Here is a 16,910-nt window from a genome sequence, read left to right as displayed (position 1 = left end):
GAGAAGGTCCCATGGTTACCCAGTAGGAGAATATTCCAGGCAAAGGGAGTGGTGAGTGCAGAGACCCTGAGGTCAGCCTGAAGTGTTGGAGGACAGTCGTGGCTAATGTTCAGTGACCAAGGGGAAGAGTGATAGGAGATGAGGTTGAGTAATCGTGAGGCCAGTGAGGGGCTTTGATCTTCACTCTGAGTGAGCTAGGAGACCCCTGGGGGCTGTAAGCAGAGGAGGGACGTGATGTCACTCAGATTCAGCAGGATCTCCCTGGCTCCAGTGTTGAAGCCAAGACCGCTAGGAGGCCCTTCGGGAGTCAGGATAAGAGATGGTGAGGCCTGCGTGAGGGTGGTTGCGATGCAGGGGTGGGAAAAGTGATTGCATTCTGGACATACTTTGAAGGTAGAATGGTTGTGTTTTGCTGGTGGGTATGGAGTGAGGAAGAGGGAAGTGAGGCTGAGCCCCAGGTTTGGGGGCTGTACCCCAAATGAGGGGTGGACAAACCACAACTGGAATCCTCCTGAGAATCGAGCCTAGGCCCCTCTAAGTATCAGCCCAGACGCAGGGGGCTTGCACTTACCTCTAATAGGCACCAGGCAAAATAGGACGAGCTCTGGACTCCTTGCCTGAGTTCAGGGGATCTTACTCATTAAACCAGTGGTTCGCAGACGCCGTGGCTGCGCCCCCAGGGAGCCATTTGGCAATGTCTGCAGACAGGTTTTTTTTTTGCGGTTCGCGGGCCTCTCACTGTTGTGGCCTCTCCCGTTGCGGAGCACAGGCTCCGGACGTGCAGCCTCAGCGGCCATGGCTCACGGGCCCAGCCGCTCCGCGGCATGTGGGATCTTCCCGGACCAGGGCACGAACCCGTGTCCCCTGCATTGGCAGGCGGACTCTCAACCACTGCACCACCAGGGAAGCCCTGAAGACTGTCACACCTGTGAGGCGTTCCTGGCATCTAGTGAGTTGAGGCTAGAGGTGCCGCTCAGCGGCCTACAACACACAGGACAGCATCTGCCCCCAGAAAGAATCATCTGGCCCCCAAGGTCTGTCGTCTCGAAGTGGAGAACTCTGCACTAAACCATTTATTTGGTGTTTACTCTTCATCACAGACAGTGTTTGCTATGAAGATGAGTTAAGAGAAGCTTACGGTCCATCAAAGGTGAAAAAGATTCCGTGAGGTCGCATGACAAGTACAAGGTCAGGGGGATGCTCTGGGCCTGGCCATAGCAGGGATGAGAGTATGACTCAGTTTCCCCAGGCAGGAAAGACTCCCAGAGGAGTGATACTAATATTTCTATAATGCACTGTGATTTATTAATAGATTTTAGGATACAACATATCATCCAATTTCCTCATTAAATCTATGAGATGGCATTAAGATTATACCCATTTTATGCATGGAGACCATTGAGTCTCCGTAACTTAAGTCCGCCTGCCATGGGCCGTGTGACCCCAGGCCTGTGCTCCTCTTCCTCCCTCAGGGCTGCTTCCTTTAGCCAGGCATCACCTCTGTGTTAGCAGGGATGGTGGAGTTTCTCCAGGTGATGGATAAGCAATATGCCCGATTTTTTGTCTTCTGAGAGGCATTAAATCCAAACACCAACCATATTTTGATTTCTTGTATATATTACACAGTTAAAAAAATTTACTTTCCTCTCATTTTACTTATTATAACAGATCAATTAAACTGCACTCATCTTTACATTCCCTTCATGAGGTGCTTCCAAACAGAACCACATTTAACAAATAATTCGCGTGATGGGAGACCTACGGTCTGAGCCCAGTGGTGGCTCTCAGTAAATACTCATTGGGCTGAAATTAAAAATAAAAAATTCTCAGTTTTAGGATAGCGACTATTCCAGTTCCCTGTGTGTCATTGTGTTGGAAGAGGTGCTTTGCCCAGTTCCTGCGTACAGAGCAACATCTTGGCGGAAGGTCTTTTAACATCAGTTTTCTCATTTTACGTGGAATACTCAATATTTGACATTTGAAAGCGGCTCCCTGGGACTGGTCTCCCTCATGCTTTTCTACTTTGATGCATTGAGATTTGACTTCATGTATATCTTCTTACATTTTCTAGAAGACTTTATGTCTTCTTTTAGGACAGTGAAATTTGCAGCTATAATCACATTTGTTCCTTTCTGCCTTAAGGTTCTGAATCCGACTGGCATAAAAGATGTTTCCTAGTTAAGCTTGGCCACCTTCCAAACCTTCCAAGCTGTGGGCGGCTCAGTGTTGGAGACTGGAAAACTAGTGGTTTTCCCGACTGTGCTAGTGAGGTCGGGTGGTAATAGTTTGTCCTACTTGTAAGGGGCCTTGAGTCTTTACAGACATCAGTTCCTTGGGCTGCAGGGCTGAGACATGGATTGAAAGGGCCTCACTTGGGGAAGATTTAGTGAGAGAGTCAAGTTCTCTGGGGCTCCCTCTCTGTCTGGAGCAGACTTTTTCTCATCCCCCTTCCTTAGTAGCACTCATGAGCATCTTTGCCATTTCTTGGGGTGTCAAATGGATGGACACCATTTTGGAGAAGAGCCTAAGAGCTGTGCTCTTCCTTATGATGTAAGTGAATCCCATCGAGTCACTGTGGATATTGACATTGGGACAAGGGCACTGCTTGGCATTTTCTATCCTGAAAGGAAAATCATCTTGGTTAACCAGAATTTACATAGCCTTTTAGGAAAATAAAACCCTGAAAGCACCATAATGGCTATCGGGCTTACTTCTTTCCTCTCTGAAAAATGAAAGTGTTTTGAGAAAAGCATACACACACGCACACAAGATAGAAAAGGTGCCACATCTTTGTCAGGTAACTATTTGTAGACATCTTATTCTACAGAATACTTTATTCTAAAGGATGAATCCCCAAAGAATGCGTTTCCTCCTCAGTTTTCAAGATCTAAATGTGCTGTGATCTTGCTGATACCATTTTCGGCTGTTAAACCATGAAACTTTCTCAGGGAAACTTCAAACCCCTTTTGGGGACAAAGAACTAACTGTTGGTGGTGACTTTTTAAATTAATTTCGTCTTCAACTGCTTAGGAGAAGGGAGAAGGGAGAAGGGAACAGGCCTGGTGGGAAGAGGCTGAAATTCCAGGTGTAAGAGAGAATATTTAGTAAGGGTAAAAATAACACACAGCTGTGAAGATAAACATCTCCAGTTTCAGTTGGAGCCCAGAGTGCTCCGTGAATCACTGCCCAGCTCCACCCGCTGCTCAGGCCATGGGCTCTGAAGCAGCTTTTCCACTGCCTCTGATTCAGAAATAAACCAGACCTACAAATTACCCCAGTGCTTTCCAGACAATCCCCTCCTTGTCTGGGGTCCTAAAAATACCTTTTTGTGGTGACTACCTCCATTCATGGCGTGAAACTTGATTAGGAGTTGGTTCGGTCGATTAGGACTAAGTATGTGCTTTTAGGATTCTTAGGAAGAAAACCACCTGAGGGGGGATTGATTCCTATTCAGGTTTAAGGCAGACTTGGGATGCGTGCCCTGGCCAGCATCCTTAGGACCCTCTCGTGGAACTGAACTCTTTGGACTGTCAGGGTAGAGCTGCCATCATCAAGTTCTTAACATGAAGTCACCTAATAAGCTAAAAAGCACATTTGGGAAGATAGTGCCATTCTAATAAACCGTCATGAGCTGAAGACTGCACGGGAGTAAACATTCGCTTGCTCATCCACAAAAGGGTTGGATGGGATGTGGACCGTGGTCTTCCAGGGCAGAGTATGTGGGGCTGGGGAGAGAGACTTCACCCACCCAAAGGCAGGCACCACGAGAACAGGGACACTGCTGGGTCCCCGGCACCTGGGACAGTACGTGGCGTACACTTGCTCTGTAAGTGTTTGTCACACAGATGAATGGATAAAGAAGATGGGGTACATATGTACGATGGAATGTTACTCAGCCATAAGAAAGAATGAAATAACGCCATTTGCAGCAATACGGATGGACCTGGAGATTCTCATACTGAGTGAAGTAAGTCAGAGAAAGACAGATAGCATATGATGTTGCTTATATGTGGAATCTTTTTTAAAAAAATGGTACAAAGGAACTTATTTATAATGCAAAACAGAAATAGACCCACAGACATAGAAAACAAACTTACGGTTACCAAAGGGGAAAGGGAGGGGAGGGATGAATTAGGAGTTTGAGAGTAACATACACACGCTACTATATATAAAATAGATAAACAACCAGGACCTACTGTATAGCACAGGGAACTGTACTCAATATTCTGTAATAACCTATAAGGGAAAACAATCTGAAAAAGAACGTGTGTGTGTGTGTGTGTGTGTGTGTGTGTGTGTGTGTGTGTGTAAAATGCATACCTGAATCACTTTGCTGTACACCTGAAACGTACACAACATTGTAAATCAACAATACTTTAATAATTTTTTTAAATGAATGAATTGAGGAGGCCCAGGGCCAGAAGGCCGAGGACAGTCTAGGGAGTGTGGATTTGTCGGAAGGCTCTATGGGCCGAGGAAGGGCTTGGGTTGCACGTGGCCAGCATGGACTTGTCTTTGTGGAAGATGACTCTGGTAGCAGGAAAGCAGACTCTCTGGAAGTAAAGCTCAAGAATACAATACCCCACCTTCTAATTTATCCCTCTCCCCCTCTCTTGCCTTTGGAAACCATAAGTTTGTTGTCTACATCTGTGACTCTATTTCTGTTTTGAAACTAAGTTCATTTGTACCATTTTTTTTAGATTCCACATATCAGCGATATCATATGATTTTTGTCTTTTCTCTGTCTGAATTAGTTCAGATATACACACGACTATATATAAAATAGGTAATTAATAAGGACCTACTGTATAGCACAGGGAGCTCTACTCAATATTCTGTAATAACCTATATGGGAAAAGAATCTAAAAAAGAATGGATATATGCATATGTGTAACTGAATCACTTTGCTGTACACCCGAAACTAACACAACATTGTAAATTAACTATACTCCAATAAAAGTGTTTTTTAAAAAATATGCATTTCAGGGCTTCCCTGGTGGCGCAGTGGTTGAGAGTCCGCCTGCCGATGCAGGGGACACGGGTTCGTGCCCCGGTCTGGGAAGATCCCACATGCAGCGGAGCAGCTGGGCCCATGAGCCATGGCCGCTGAGCCTGCGCGTCCGGAGCCTATGCTCCACAACGGGAGAGGCCACAACAGTGAGAGGCCCGCGTACCGCAAAAAAAAAAAATACATTTCAAATGTGAAAAAAAAAAATTACTCCACCAGCATGTGATGGAGAACAAGGCAGGGGAAAGCCGTCTCCAAGTGCAAGAGGATTTCAGGAACAGGAAGGAGGATGGGGCTTGAAGAATGGGTAGATTTTCGAGAGGACCAGCGGGTTTGCCACCACCAGGAGAAGTTATATCAGTTTTGCCCAAATTCGATTTTGACTTGCCTTGGGCTTTCTCTCAGGCCTGAGCGCCTCCACTAACTGTTGTGAAGTGAGGGTGGATCACAGATTTAAGGTGGCTGGTGAGCTTGGCCCTGTCACTTGGGGCTGCATTCAGTGACATGCTTGGATAAATGAGGTCCATTCACACTCAGCTCAGGGCACAGCGCATCCTTGTCAAGCTAACGTTCGCATCTATGCCATTTCACTGCGGGCTGTTTCTGTGATGGAATCTGCCCTGCTGTAAGTAGACTCTGATGTGAGAAAACCAATGTCAGATGTCAAGTTTATTTTGTTTTTCAAAAACCAAAGCCCTAATTTTAATGTCTTGGTACATTTTTATAGGCACATTACCCCTTTTCAAAGAAAAGGATTATGGAAACAGCTAAAAGAAGCTTTTGTATCGGGCTGGGGTCCACTTAATCTTAAAAAAATTAGATGGACTACTTTCTCAGTGGTCCAGCTTCTGTCCTGGTTCTCAGTTCTGTCTTCTTAGACCCATGATCTGAGTCACAGGCATTCCCACTCTCCTCTCTGAGCACAGACACTTCTTGTCTGATTTCCTCACACTCATGAATGTTCACCCATCATCTCTGCAGAGCTTGCACCCTGCTGAGTGCCTCAAGGAAGGTTTGGGGAGGGACATATGATGTTCAACTGTAAATCGAGGTGGCCACCTTTTTCTTAAACGAGACTTATCAAAATTCGTATGCATGTCCAAATAAACATTGCCGCCTTTAGCGTCTCCCAGGAGGCTCTGCCTTTGTCTGCACAGGGCTGGCCCTACTCATCTCACATCTGCCGCCCTATCCATGACTGTCTTCAGGGCCACTCCCAGGATATTCTTCAGAAAATACCCAATAGTGATGACCTTGAGTCTTCTGAGGGTCCATCCCATTAGGTGTTACGTCTGTGAAAGAGACCATTCGTGTGGAGTTACCAGGGGAGGTCCTATAGCATGGTGGTCAAGTCCTTGGACTCAGGACCCCAACTCTGTAGGTTCAAATCCCAGCTGCTCCACTGCTGGTCGTGTAACCTTGGGCACAACCTGCCTCCATCCTCTCTGCAAGTCAACTGTAATATTGCTGCTGCTTATTGGTATTTGACCTCGTGGAGTTGTGTGGATGAGATGAATAATAACAGCTAACACATAGCATTTACTGTGTGTTAAGCACCATTTTGAATGTTTCACTATAACATGAATACATGAAAAGAGTTTGGAGCCATCCCTAGCATGAGTAAAAGTAGTCAGATACGCGCTAGAAGATGAAACAAATGAGGTCTGTAAATATCTGTTTGCCCACCATGCGGAGGCAAATTTGAATTTAAAACATATAACTTAGAAGACTGTGGAAACTGGAATATGTAGCATTCCATCTCTCAAGATTTTTTTCGGTTTTTAATCATTTATTTTTTATATTTTTGCACTCATGTTTCTGGTTGGCTGGTTCTTTCCAAAATCAGTGTCGAGAAGTGGTAAGCATGAAGCGCTGGCTGAGGAAATACAGTCTCCCAGTTCCTGTAGCTGAAGCAGCTGCGAGCTGTGTGATTGGAGCATCCTGCTTTGTGTGTGGTATGTTCTCAGGTCTGTTATGGGATGCTGGGAAGGATACTGCTTGCCGCATCACCCAGTTCTCTGCAAGAGAAGCCACGAGAGAAACTTCTCTCAAGTTCCAGCCCAGGAAAAGCTTTGCTTCTGCTGAGTGACTGGTTCATATGTATCTTTCTGACACCTTGAATTGTCACAGGATAGATTCCTTTTTTGCTTTGGCAAGTAGGAAGTTCAGAGATAGATTGATGTTCTACCTTGAACAACTATAAATAGGAAGCTTACTCAATGTGCTGATTTTATCTCTTGGTTAATTGCTTTTCTGCCCTCATATAACCTTCACTTCCATTCCTTTGATCGTTTATGTCTTGTGTGCATTTTTGCAGTCCACCTCAAATGTCACATAGTTTGAGGAAGGACAGGGGAAGAAAGTATATTCAGAGCCACCACACATACACATAAATATAACTCTGGAGTTGCAGAGGGAGATGTTGGACTCTCCTCCTTAGAAAAATGTTAATATAAGCTAAGCATTTGTTCATCCAGGTAGCTTCTGGAGAGTCCTGCCTGGGGGCTTGGGAATGGAGTTTCCCAGCCCTCTGATTCTGTAACCCTACGAGAACCCAGCGGAGTTTGGCAGCATGTCTGACTTCTCACCTTAATTTAAATATAGTAGATTTTCCAATTTATTTGATATTCTTTGCTATGGTCTTTCATCATTAATTCATAATACTAGTATGTTTTAAGAAGTCAATGATCATGTTCTCAACTTACCTTAATTCTCCAAATGCTACTTAAGAGCGATTAATTAATTGAGGCTCAACAGGCCATCTTAGTTGGGCATGTGTCTCCAGTTATCAGAAGAAGGGCACCAACCCCCTAGCTTGTTCATCATGAAGGTTGAGGGGGTCTTTCTACATTATTTCTCTATTTCCTAGAGTGACTGCAATTACACCCAAGTGGCATGGAAATCTGTTAGATTGCTGCAGAGATTAAACTCCTGAAGTTGTGTGGCCCCAAGGATGTTTTAAGGGGCTTGGAGGCTGATACACCCAACTTCCTGGCACCCCAGCTGTTGTCCAGTGCCTTCCTGAAATTCTTCAGTCTGAACCAGCCTCCCCCTCTCAGGGCAGCCCCAGCCCCATGTGGGATTTCTCCTGCTGTGAGCGGTCTTCCTGCCTTCTCCTCCCTCTCACTGGTGCCACATACTGTATGGGGTTGTCAAGACCAGTGTTTTGTGGGTTATAAATAGAACCCAGACCTGAAAATGTGAATCTGAGAATATGGTTAAGACACAATCATTTTTTATTTATTTTATTGTTGTAAGAACACAACATGAGATCTACCTTTTAAACAAATGTTTAAGTGTACCTTATTGTTGACCAAAGGTACCAAGTAGTACAGCAGATCTCTGGAGCCTTTTCATTCTACTTGACTGAGACTTTATGATGGTTGATTAGTAACTTCACCACTTCTCCCTCCCCCAGCTCCTGGAAGCCAACGCTTCACTCTTTGATTCTCTGAATTTGACTTTTTTAGATACCTCATATAAGGGGAAATCGGGCAGTATTTGTCTTTCTGTGACTGGCTTTTTTCACTAAGTGTAATGTTCTCAAGGTTCATCCATGCTGTCATCTAGTTCCAAATTTCCTTCTTTTTAAGGAGAATCGTATTCTATTGTATGAGTGTACCACATTTTCTTTATCTGTTCATCCATCAATGGACATATAGGTTGTTTCCACACCTTGACTATTGTGAATGGTACTGTAGTGAAGCTAGAAGTGCTAATATCTCTTGCCTGATTTTAATTCTTTTGGATAAATAGGCATAAGTGGGATTGGTGGATCATATGGTTGTTTTCTTTAAAAATGTTTCAAGGAACCGCTATACTGTTTTCCAGTGCAGCTGTACCATTTTGCATTCCCACCAACAGTACGCGAGGGTTCCAATTTCTCTACATCCTCACCAACCCTTGCTCTCTTTTGGTTTTTGTTTTTATAGTAGCCATCTTGACAGGTGTGAAGTGATATCTCACTGTGGTTTGACTTGCATAATCACTTTTCCATGCCCTTAAAAGATAGAGTCTTTGAGAGAAATATCTTGAACCATGCTTATTAGCAATAAAGAAATTGATGCCCCAAATAATAAGACAGAGAACTTTCATATTCACCAATTAATTACCCAGTTAGCAGGCATCTAATGAATTGCCTTAGAACTTTCACAGGAACTGTTAAAGAACACATATGTGAATACCAAGAATATCATATTTAAAGGGATGCTCTTTGCTATGTGCATTTCAAAGTAATGTACTGAATGCCGAAACCTTTCCCATGTTAGACTAGAGAATGTGGGATCCTCTGTTCTAGGCTTGGGACAGGTAGGATACCAGGCTGTTTGTGGGAGCTTCTCCCTGTGACTTCTCGGAATGCACGATGAAGGTAGAGCTAAACAGTGCAGTAAGCAAGGGGCAGGTTTCCGGTGTGGATCTTTTCTTACCACAGCTGGGCAAAGAGCTGAAAAGGCATTTATTGGGAGACTTTTCAATATACACTTTGCAATTCTCTGAATCACGTTAAGATTTCTTTTTCTTAAAATAGCAGTGTCTGAAGTCCATGAAAAAAATCCTCCTCCAGGATTTCCCTCTCTTTCTTATTTCCGTCTTTTTAGATACGCTCTGGATGGGTCACACATCTGCTGTGCTGGGGAGTGAACAGTCCAGGGGCAAGGATGGTGGCCTAGACTATGAATCGTGTATGTATCGCAGTGCACACCCTAAGCCAGAGTAACGTGTGGGGCAGGGCGTTCCTGATGCCTTTCTGAAATAAGGATCTGCTTTACTTTTTAAAGGGCCGCCATCCTAGCCATCTTAGCTTTACTGGGTGGGGCTGTCTGTGCGGGGGTTATAAGTGTGGCCAGTGAGTAGAGGCTGCCCAGCTTCAAGCCTCTGTTCTGCCTCCTCCTGGCTCTGAGACCTGGAGCAATTCCCTTCTCTTTTGTGTCATCAGTTTACACATCTGAGAAAGGGAGCTAATGCCAGCAGCCGCTGCACCAGGCTGTTGTGAGGATTGGTAACTGTTGAGCTCTCAGAACACAGTGACATATATATATGCTACTCTTTTGCTATTAAAATTTCCAAGAGAATAAACAAGGCGAATGACCTGGGGCCCCTTTAACCAGTATTTATTGAATACCTGCCTTGAGTCTCGTATGTCAGTGGCCCTATGGGGTGACCTCTCCCCTCTTTGGGGTTGGAGTTCTGTTAGATTTATTACTTAGATTCAAAAACTATTTGAAGTGATCACAAACATGGTTCCCTTCTGTCTTCCTCTGAAGCTAAAACAAAATACAGTGGAAAAAAGACAATTTTTTTTACTGAACTGAAGGTACAACGTTTGAAAATAGGGTTTCATTCTGCTGCTTTTTTTCACAATGAAAGCTGGCTGGAAAAGCTTAATGAGATGAATTATGTCTTCTGGTTATAAGATGAAGACAAAGTAACCATATTGAAGACTGCCCCTGTTTTAAATACTTACACATATTTTTGGAAAGCGCTGGTAAAATGCAATTTAATAGCTCATTATATCTCTGTATTTGATGAGGGATCTATTTTAATGCCATGGGAAAACGAATTTGTTCCTAGAGCTTTCGTCCTCAGAGATGGAAATTGAACAATTGAATTGTAAGAAAATGGGAGAGTTGGAACGTATGGTCCATAATCCCCCATGTTTCCTCTTTCTATAATTCTATACATCTCTTTGACTTTTAACTTTTTAGATGGATAACTGCCTTGCTGGAGAAGAAAGAATTTATGGTGCCTGATATACAGCAGGCACTCAATAAAAAATAGTCTAAATGGAGGAGTGAACGAATGAATCTGAACAGTGCTCATCTTAGATCTTACAGATGTTACTTGAGTGACACTCATCACCTAAGTAACATCTAAAGTCTCTTTCCTAAAGAAACAAACCCCTTTAACTCTCTTCCCTAGTAACTTCTCTCCTTGAGACCAACGGACCAAAACATACATACTCCACTCAACTGATGGAATTTTCCAAAGGGAAAGGAAACTAAGTCTCAAGTGAAGACATTCAGTGTTTTGATATTAGGATGGGTCTTTTAGAGATAAATGTTGGAAGCCAGGAAAAACAGCATCAAGAGGAAATAATGCACGTGTAGGCAGCATTGGAAATATAGAGGGTTCGCACCGTGGGAACTCCGACTGCTATTATTTTTAAATTTCCTTCATGTTAGTACAGCTGTGAGGATGCCATGAAACAGGGCTGTGTATTTCCAGGCCCATGGTAGGAACTTAGTCCTGGATGACCCCAACTATAACCTCCATGCACAGACATACCTGCTTCTTCCTCATCATCAGCCCTAAGCTCCCTCCATCAGCACCAGACATGTGCAAGGGATGCTGAGAACAAATCTGTATTTTCAGAGTTCCCAGACGCTGAACAAACTCTTTCCAGGGCCTTTGGTCTGCTCTTCCTGTCCACACCCCTGCCGTGGCTCTTGGGTCTAGAATGACCTTTTCCACCCCACCTCAGTGCTGCCCCGCCCAGAGAGTGCCCTTCTGCCTCAATGCCTCAGACCATCTCTGACTTGAAGGTCATGTCCATGCCAGGCCTATAGTTCCAAGATTCTGCAAATTGGCTGCAGAGTTCCAGCAAACAAAGTGTGGAGGAGACAAAGGAAGGCTCACTGGAGTGGAGCCCACAACCATCAGGGCCTCAGACATGGGGATGGAAATCTAACATCCAATGGAGATGCGTAGATTCCTAAGAGTATGAAGAATCCTGTGTTGGGTAGCACTTGAGAGGAAATTTCTAGAAATCCACCTTAGAAGACATAACCCAACCATCAAGATCCCTCAGAAAAAAACATTTTTCTGTTTCCTGGTTAAACTGCATTTTCTGTTTGGAGTTTCCCCATTATGTATGATTTCACCATGTCCAATAACTTTCCAGTCTCACTTAAAAATTTATATTCCCCTTTTTTCTTTTTTTAGAAAGGCAGGTTTGTCTTTGTCCAAGAGGCCATGGCTATCTTAACGAACAGCAGCCCTGTGAGCTGTTCCCCAAGGCCCAGCAGCTGACTCCTTTCTGCAGGCGCATAGCTGGTTTCCCCCCCCCAACCAATCCTAGTCCTACAGGGCTGCTGGGGTCCCCTGTCCTTCTCCCTCCTCTGATCTTCCTGCCTGCACCTAAGCCAGGAACACTGGGGGCCTTCAAACTCTGTGTCTAAAGATTGGCTGCAGGGATTTGAAATTGAGCACAAGGATTTCGTTCTGAGGTTGTGAAGAGGCATGCGCTCTAGGATAAACCTTGCTGAGGGTCGTCTCCCAGCATCTGTGTGCGTGGCCTGTTTACAGTCACACAGGGAGAACAAGCGCCAGTTCCCTGCTCCTTGCAAGTGTTTCCAGTCAGTTGTCACGGAAGGGGGTTTGACACAACAGTTTCAGAAGGAGCTGGCTGGAGAAATAGAAGCCAGGTGGCAGCTTTGCTTCCCACGTGCCTGCCCTCTGCTTCCACTGAGCAGGGGCACTGTCTTAGTCTGCTCGGGCTGCCATCACAAAATACCATGGACTGGGGCAGTGGGGGGCGGGTGCTTAAATAACAGTTCTGTAGACTGGAAGTCAAAGATCAAGTTGCTGGCAGGGTTGATGTCTGGAGACAGCTCTCTTCTTGGGTGGAGGATGGCCACCTTCTCACTGTAAACTCAGTGGCAAAGAGGAGAGAGACAGAGACAGAGTGAGGTATCTGGTCTCTTTGCCTTCTTATAAGGGCCACTAACCCCATCATAGGGGCCTCACCCTCAGGACCTTGTGTAAACTTAATTACCTCCCCAAGGCCCCACCTCCAAATGCCATCATGTGGGGATTAAAGCTTCAAAATATAAATTTGGAAGAAACACAGCCATTCAGTTCATCACAGACACTGCATTTGTCTTTTCACAGTCTCCTCGCCCTTCCTCACACCCCTCCACCTTGCCCCTCCTTGCTTCTCTGGGTATCACGTGGAGACAGGGAGGAGGGCTCTGGGTTGCCGCAATAATGGAAGGATGTGTCTTCTTCCCCTCCAGGAACTCCCCCGATGAATGCAGCATGGCCAAAGGAGGGAAGATGGTGGGTAGCACGGACACTGTCGGGATGAATTACAGCGGCTACATGGAGGAGAAGCATATGCCGCCCCCAAACATGACCACGAACGAGCGCCGAGTTATCGTCCCAGCAGGTCAGAGGCTCGGTCAGCGACCCACGCCTTCCTAGAACTTCATTCGGCTCTCTCTTCTTGCCCTTGGCATTGGTCATCCTCCACTGCCTGAAGCAATGGTTGTAAATGGAAGCCGGCAGAAGTTGGTCCACCCACAGTGAAATGTTCACTGCTCTTGGTGTGTGTGTGTGTGTGTGTGTGTGTGTGTGTGTGTGTGTGTGTGTGTGTGTGTGTGTGTGTGTGTGTGTGTGTGTGTGTGAAAGAGAGAGAGAGAGAGAGAGAGAATCCATGAAAAGTGACCTCTCTAAGGAAGAATTGGCTTTTCTCTGAGGTTATTTGGTGTTAAATATCCTTCCTTTTATGAGGTGCTATTTATAATAGAAGGTAGGTTTTAAAAGTTTGTTTTATCTAGCAAAATTAACAGTTGGGAGCCCTATATTGTTTGATCTCAAACTCTGAAATTCCAGCTATCACTGACATATAACACAGACTCTGAGAGCCAGAAAAAGTCTTTACCAGAAGTAGTTCTAAACCCAAGCCAAAACAATGGCTCTGGATTTGAGGAGAATGCCAGGAATTTATTTATTTAGCAAAACTAAAGGTAATAGGAAGGATGCCTTAAACCTCCTCAGAGGAAATGCACTACATAAAACCAAAAATATCACCACAATAGCAACGGTGACAACTCAGTGGGTCCTGACTCTATATTAGGTATTTGGTGAGCGATGTGCAGACATAGAAAGTTTGGTGTCATGAAATCTTGGGAAATAGGTAGTGTCTTTGTCACAAGTGCCCTGATGAGGAAACTGAAGCTTGGAGAGGTCAGCCTGCAGTTAATAAGAGGCCGAGTTAGAGCTCAGGCCCTTCTGACTCCTTCGTTCTCTTCCTTTCGGGGGGGAGGGGGGGTTGGAATGAATCTCAGCCCCTTGCAGTAGCCCTGCCGGTTCCCTCCCATCACCCACTGCAGCCGCCTGGTCCCCCTCTTGTTCTGCCTCAGGGGCTGAACTGGCTGTCGCCTCAGCCCGAAACCCCCTTGGTTCCAGGGAGTTCTGTCCTTCACCGGGGCTCTGTGCAAACATCTCTTCAGAAGCCTTTCCTGACCACTCCATCCAGAGTCGCCCCCTCCCCACTCCACCCAGTGACTCTCAACCCCCCACCTGCTTCATTTTCCTTTATTGCCTTTATTCCCATCTGTCACTATAGTGGACATTTATGTGAAAGCTCTCTTATTATCTCCTCCCTCAATAGAATGTAAGCCCCACAAAGGCCCTACCTCCATGGCCAGGTGCAGTACCTGGTGTGTACTAGGTGCTCAATGAATATTAACTGAGGGAGGAATGGATGAAGGGGTGCCTAGCCACTGGGTAGTCCTGTCCGGGCTGCCCCTTGTTGCTGGAGTAATAAGAGGTGTGCATGGGTGAGGTTGGTGCAAACTTGATTCTCCCTTGCCGCAGAAGTCACCTCTATTCATCTCCATGAAGTGTGATGGCAGACGGGTTCAAATCCCCTCTGTGGCGTGATTCCCACCCCTGCCCCTCCTTCTGCATCAGGTCACATCCAGTGGACTTCCGTTCCCGTTGCTTTCCGAACAGGAGAGTTCAGAGTGCAGAGTCCTTGGCAACACCTCTGACTTGGGTTCCTGGACTGGGTTTCTCTTCAGGGTTGTCACTGTGTGGCTTTGCAGCAAAATGATTTGATGCAGTTATAGGTACGAAAGGGATCATCCGTCCCTGATCTGGAAGCACATGTTGTAAGGCTTTTATAGGAGACAGTGGAGAGTCTCAAGTGTGCCGTATGAGAGGGACAAAGCTGGTTTTCGTGTTTCTTGAAAGACAGTTGGCATTTATGCAGAGGGCGTGTATTTGGTTTGATCATGGGAACTAAGCTGCATTCCTGAGACCCATTACTTGTTACTGAGACTTAGAACAGGAGGCATTTCCTGTTGAATGGGAAAAAACATGGAAGAGCAGATGTCCGAGATGCCCATCCGGGATGTGTGGTACCTAAAAAAGGCTTGAGAACAGACATGTGCCTGGAGAGGACTGGGAGGGCAGGGATGCTGTTGCCTCGGACACTGGCTGATGCTGAACGGGATGACAGAAACCCAGAGGATGTCCGTCCAGGCCCATCTCACCCTTTGCCTTCCTCCTTAAGAAAGTATTTTCTTCAGTTTACGCAAAACAAAGTCTTTTTAGTTCTCTAAGGTGAGAGAGTCAATCTGAGGAGAGGCCCATGTTAAAGATGCTTATCTGGGTTCCCTATAGAATCGCAGACCCACGAGCTAAGCCTGGTGCCATTATATCCTTTTAACTAACGAGGTCCTATTTCTATCCTGCCAGCAATAGCCTTTGATGTCATCAATATCCTTTCCAGTAGGGCCAGACTCGCGGCTTCCTATGTGAAATAAACTGTTTAGAAAACAGGAGAGATATTTACAGGGGAAAGAGGCAAAGAAGCAATTGAATCAAGTCAAAGCATCCACCATTTGTGATCTAGGTAGTAGGTGCTCATTAAATGTCAGTCAGTTGGGTGGAAGCCTGGTTGCACAGATTGGCTCATATTAAGTTTCTGTGTAAAGGCTGGTTTCATCTCCTGAAGAAGGTCCTCTTTCAGCTGTCCCCTCCTTTGGTTGCTTCATGCCAATGCAGAGGCAGTTATTCAGTTGACAGTGTTTGTAAGAGAGCTCCTTGTGGCTGGTTTTGCAAGTTGTGAGCCTTTCAGTTATTGGTCAAGCCTCCCGTGTCTGTGTTCATACACAGACACACAGATGAACACACACACACACAGCTGCGTTGCACCATCCAGAAAATTCCCCAGTGTAGAGATGGCAGGACGTGGGGACCACTCTGTCAGCTGCTGCCTCTGTACCTTAGGCCCCAGCTCTGGGATCCAGGCACCTCACTTGGGCACATTTTGGCTGTAAAGAACTCCGTATACTTAGGTAGAATTCTCCAAACCTGGTTCTGACTGGTTCATATAGTTCCTACTACTTAAACACATTGATTGGCACTCATAAGTGCAAATCAAAAAGATAACCAACCCCCCCCCCCAAAAAAAACCCATTATTTACTCTGAAGCACTTGCACCATCGATCACCTACATACTGACATTCATGTCCTAGATCTAAAAATGGTCCTGATACACACTGGCCTGAAGGTGGGTGTGTTAGCGAGAAGAAACAGCAGAACTTGGGGTATTGTCTGTGTTCAGATTGGGCTCTTGTACCTGAATTCCTCACTTCTCAAAGTTCCTGGTTTTGAGACTCACTGTCTTTAACTCAAGAGCTTTAAAGAAACTCATAAAATAACCCTAATGAATAAATGTATACCTTCATTGGATATATTTACACTCTCTCCTTGTTTCAAAATGGATTTAAGGAAGCTCACACAAATATAAATAAAGGAACAAGACAGAATCCATATTCAGAGTAAACGGTAAGAGAACAGGGGCTAAAGTAAGAACTTAACAGACGGTGAAACCAGGAGGGGGGTTTGTATGTTTGTGTATATATGTATATATTTTTAACGCAAGCTTTTAAATCCTGCACAGTTGCAGAAAGCGGGTGTTATTTGGGTCCAAGGTGTCAGCAGGCTGTGTGAAGATGCTTCCATCAATACATGCCTCAGCGTCCCTAGAATAAAAAGAAAACAAATGTGGGAAAGTGGCCCAGCTATTAATTCTGAGTCTAGGGAAAAATGGGTTCCTTGGTTTATTGTAGGCGGGTAACAGGGAAGTCACAAGAAAAATAGTCAGTAG

At 45.2% G+C, this 16,910-nt stretch overlaps 1 protein-coding gene across 3 annotated transcripts in view; it reads left to right on the top strand.

Annotated features, from left to right (window-relative positions):
• The window catches only part of ERG (ETS transcription factor ERG), a 109,732-nt gene that overhangs the window by 54,673 nt on the left and 38,149 nt on the right, over positions 1 to 16,910 (top strand). For all 3 annotated transcript variants that reach the window (XM_082655076.1, XM_082655074.1, XM_082655075.1), the window contains exon 3: positions 13,024 to 13,175. In XM_082655076.1, the coding sequence (XP_082511202.1) occupies positions 13,024 to 13,175 (152 nt within the window). The remainder of the gene's footprint in view (positions 1 to 13,023; positions 13,176 to 16,910) is intronic.

Source organism: Grampus griseus, assembly GCF_964374135.1.
Source record: "Grampus griseus genome assembly, chromosome: 5".
Taxonomy (NCBI): Eukaryota; Metazoa; Chordata; class Mammalia; order Artiodactyla; family Delphinidae; genus Grampus; species Grampus griseus.
This window is presented reverse-complemented; position numbering and strand designations above follow the sequence as displayed.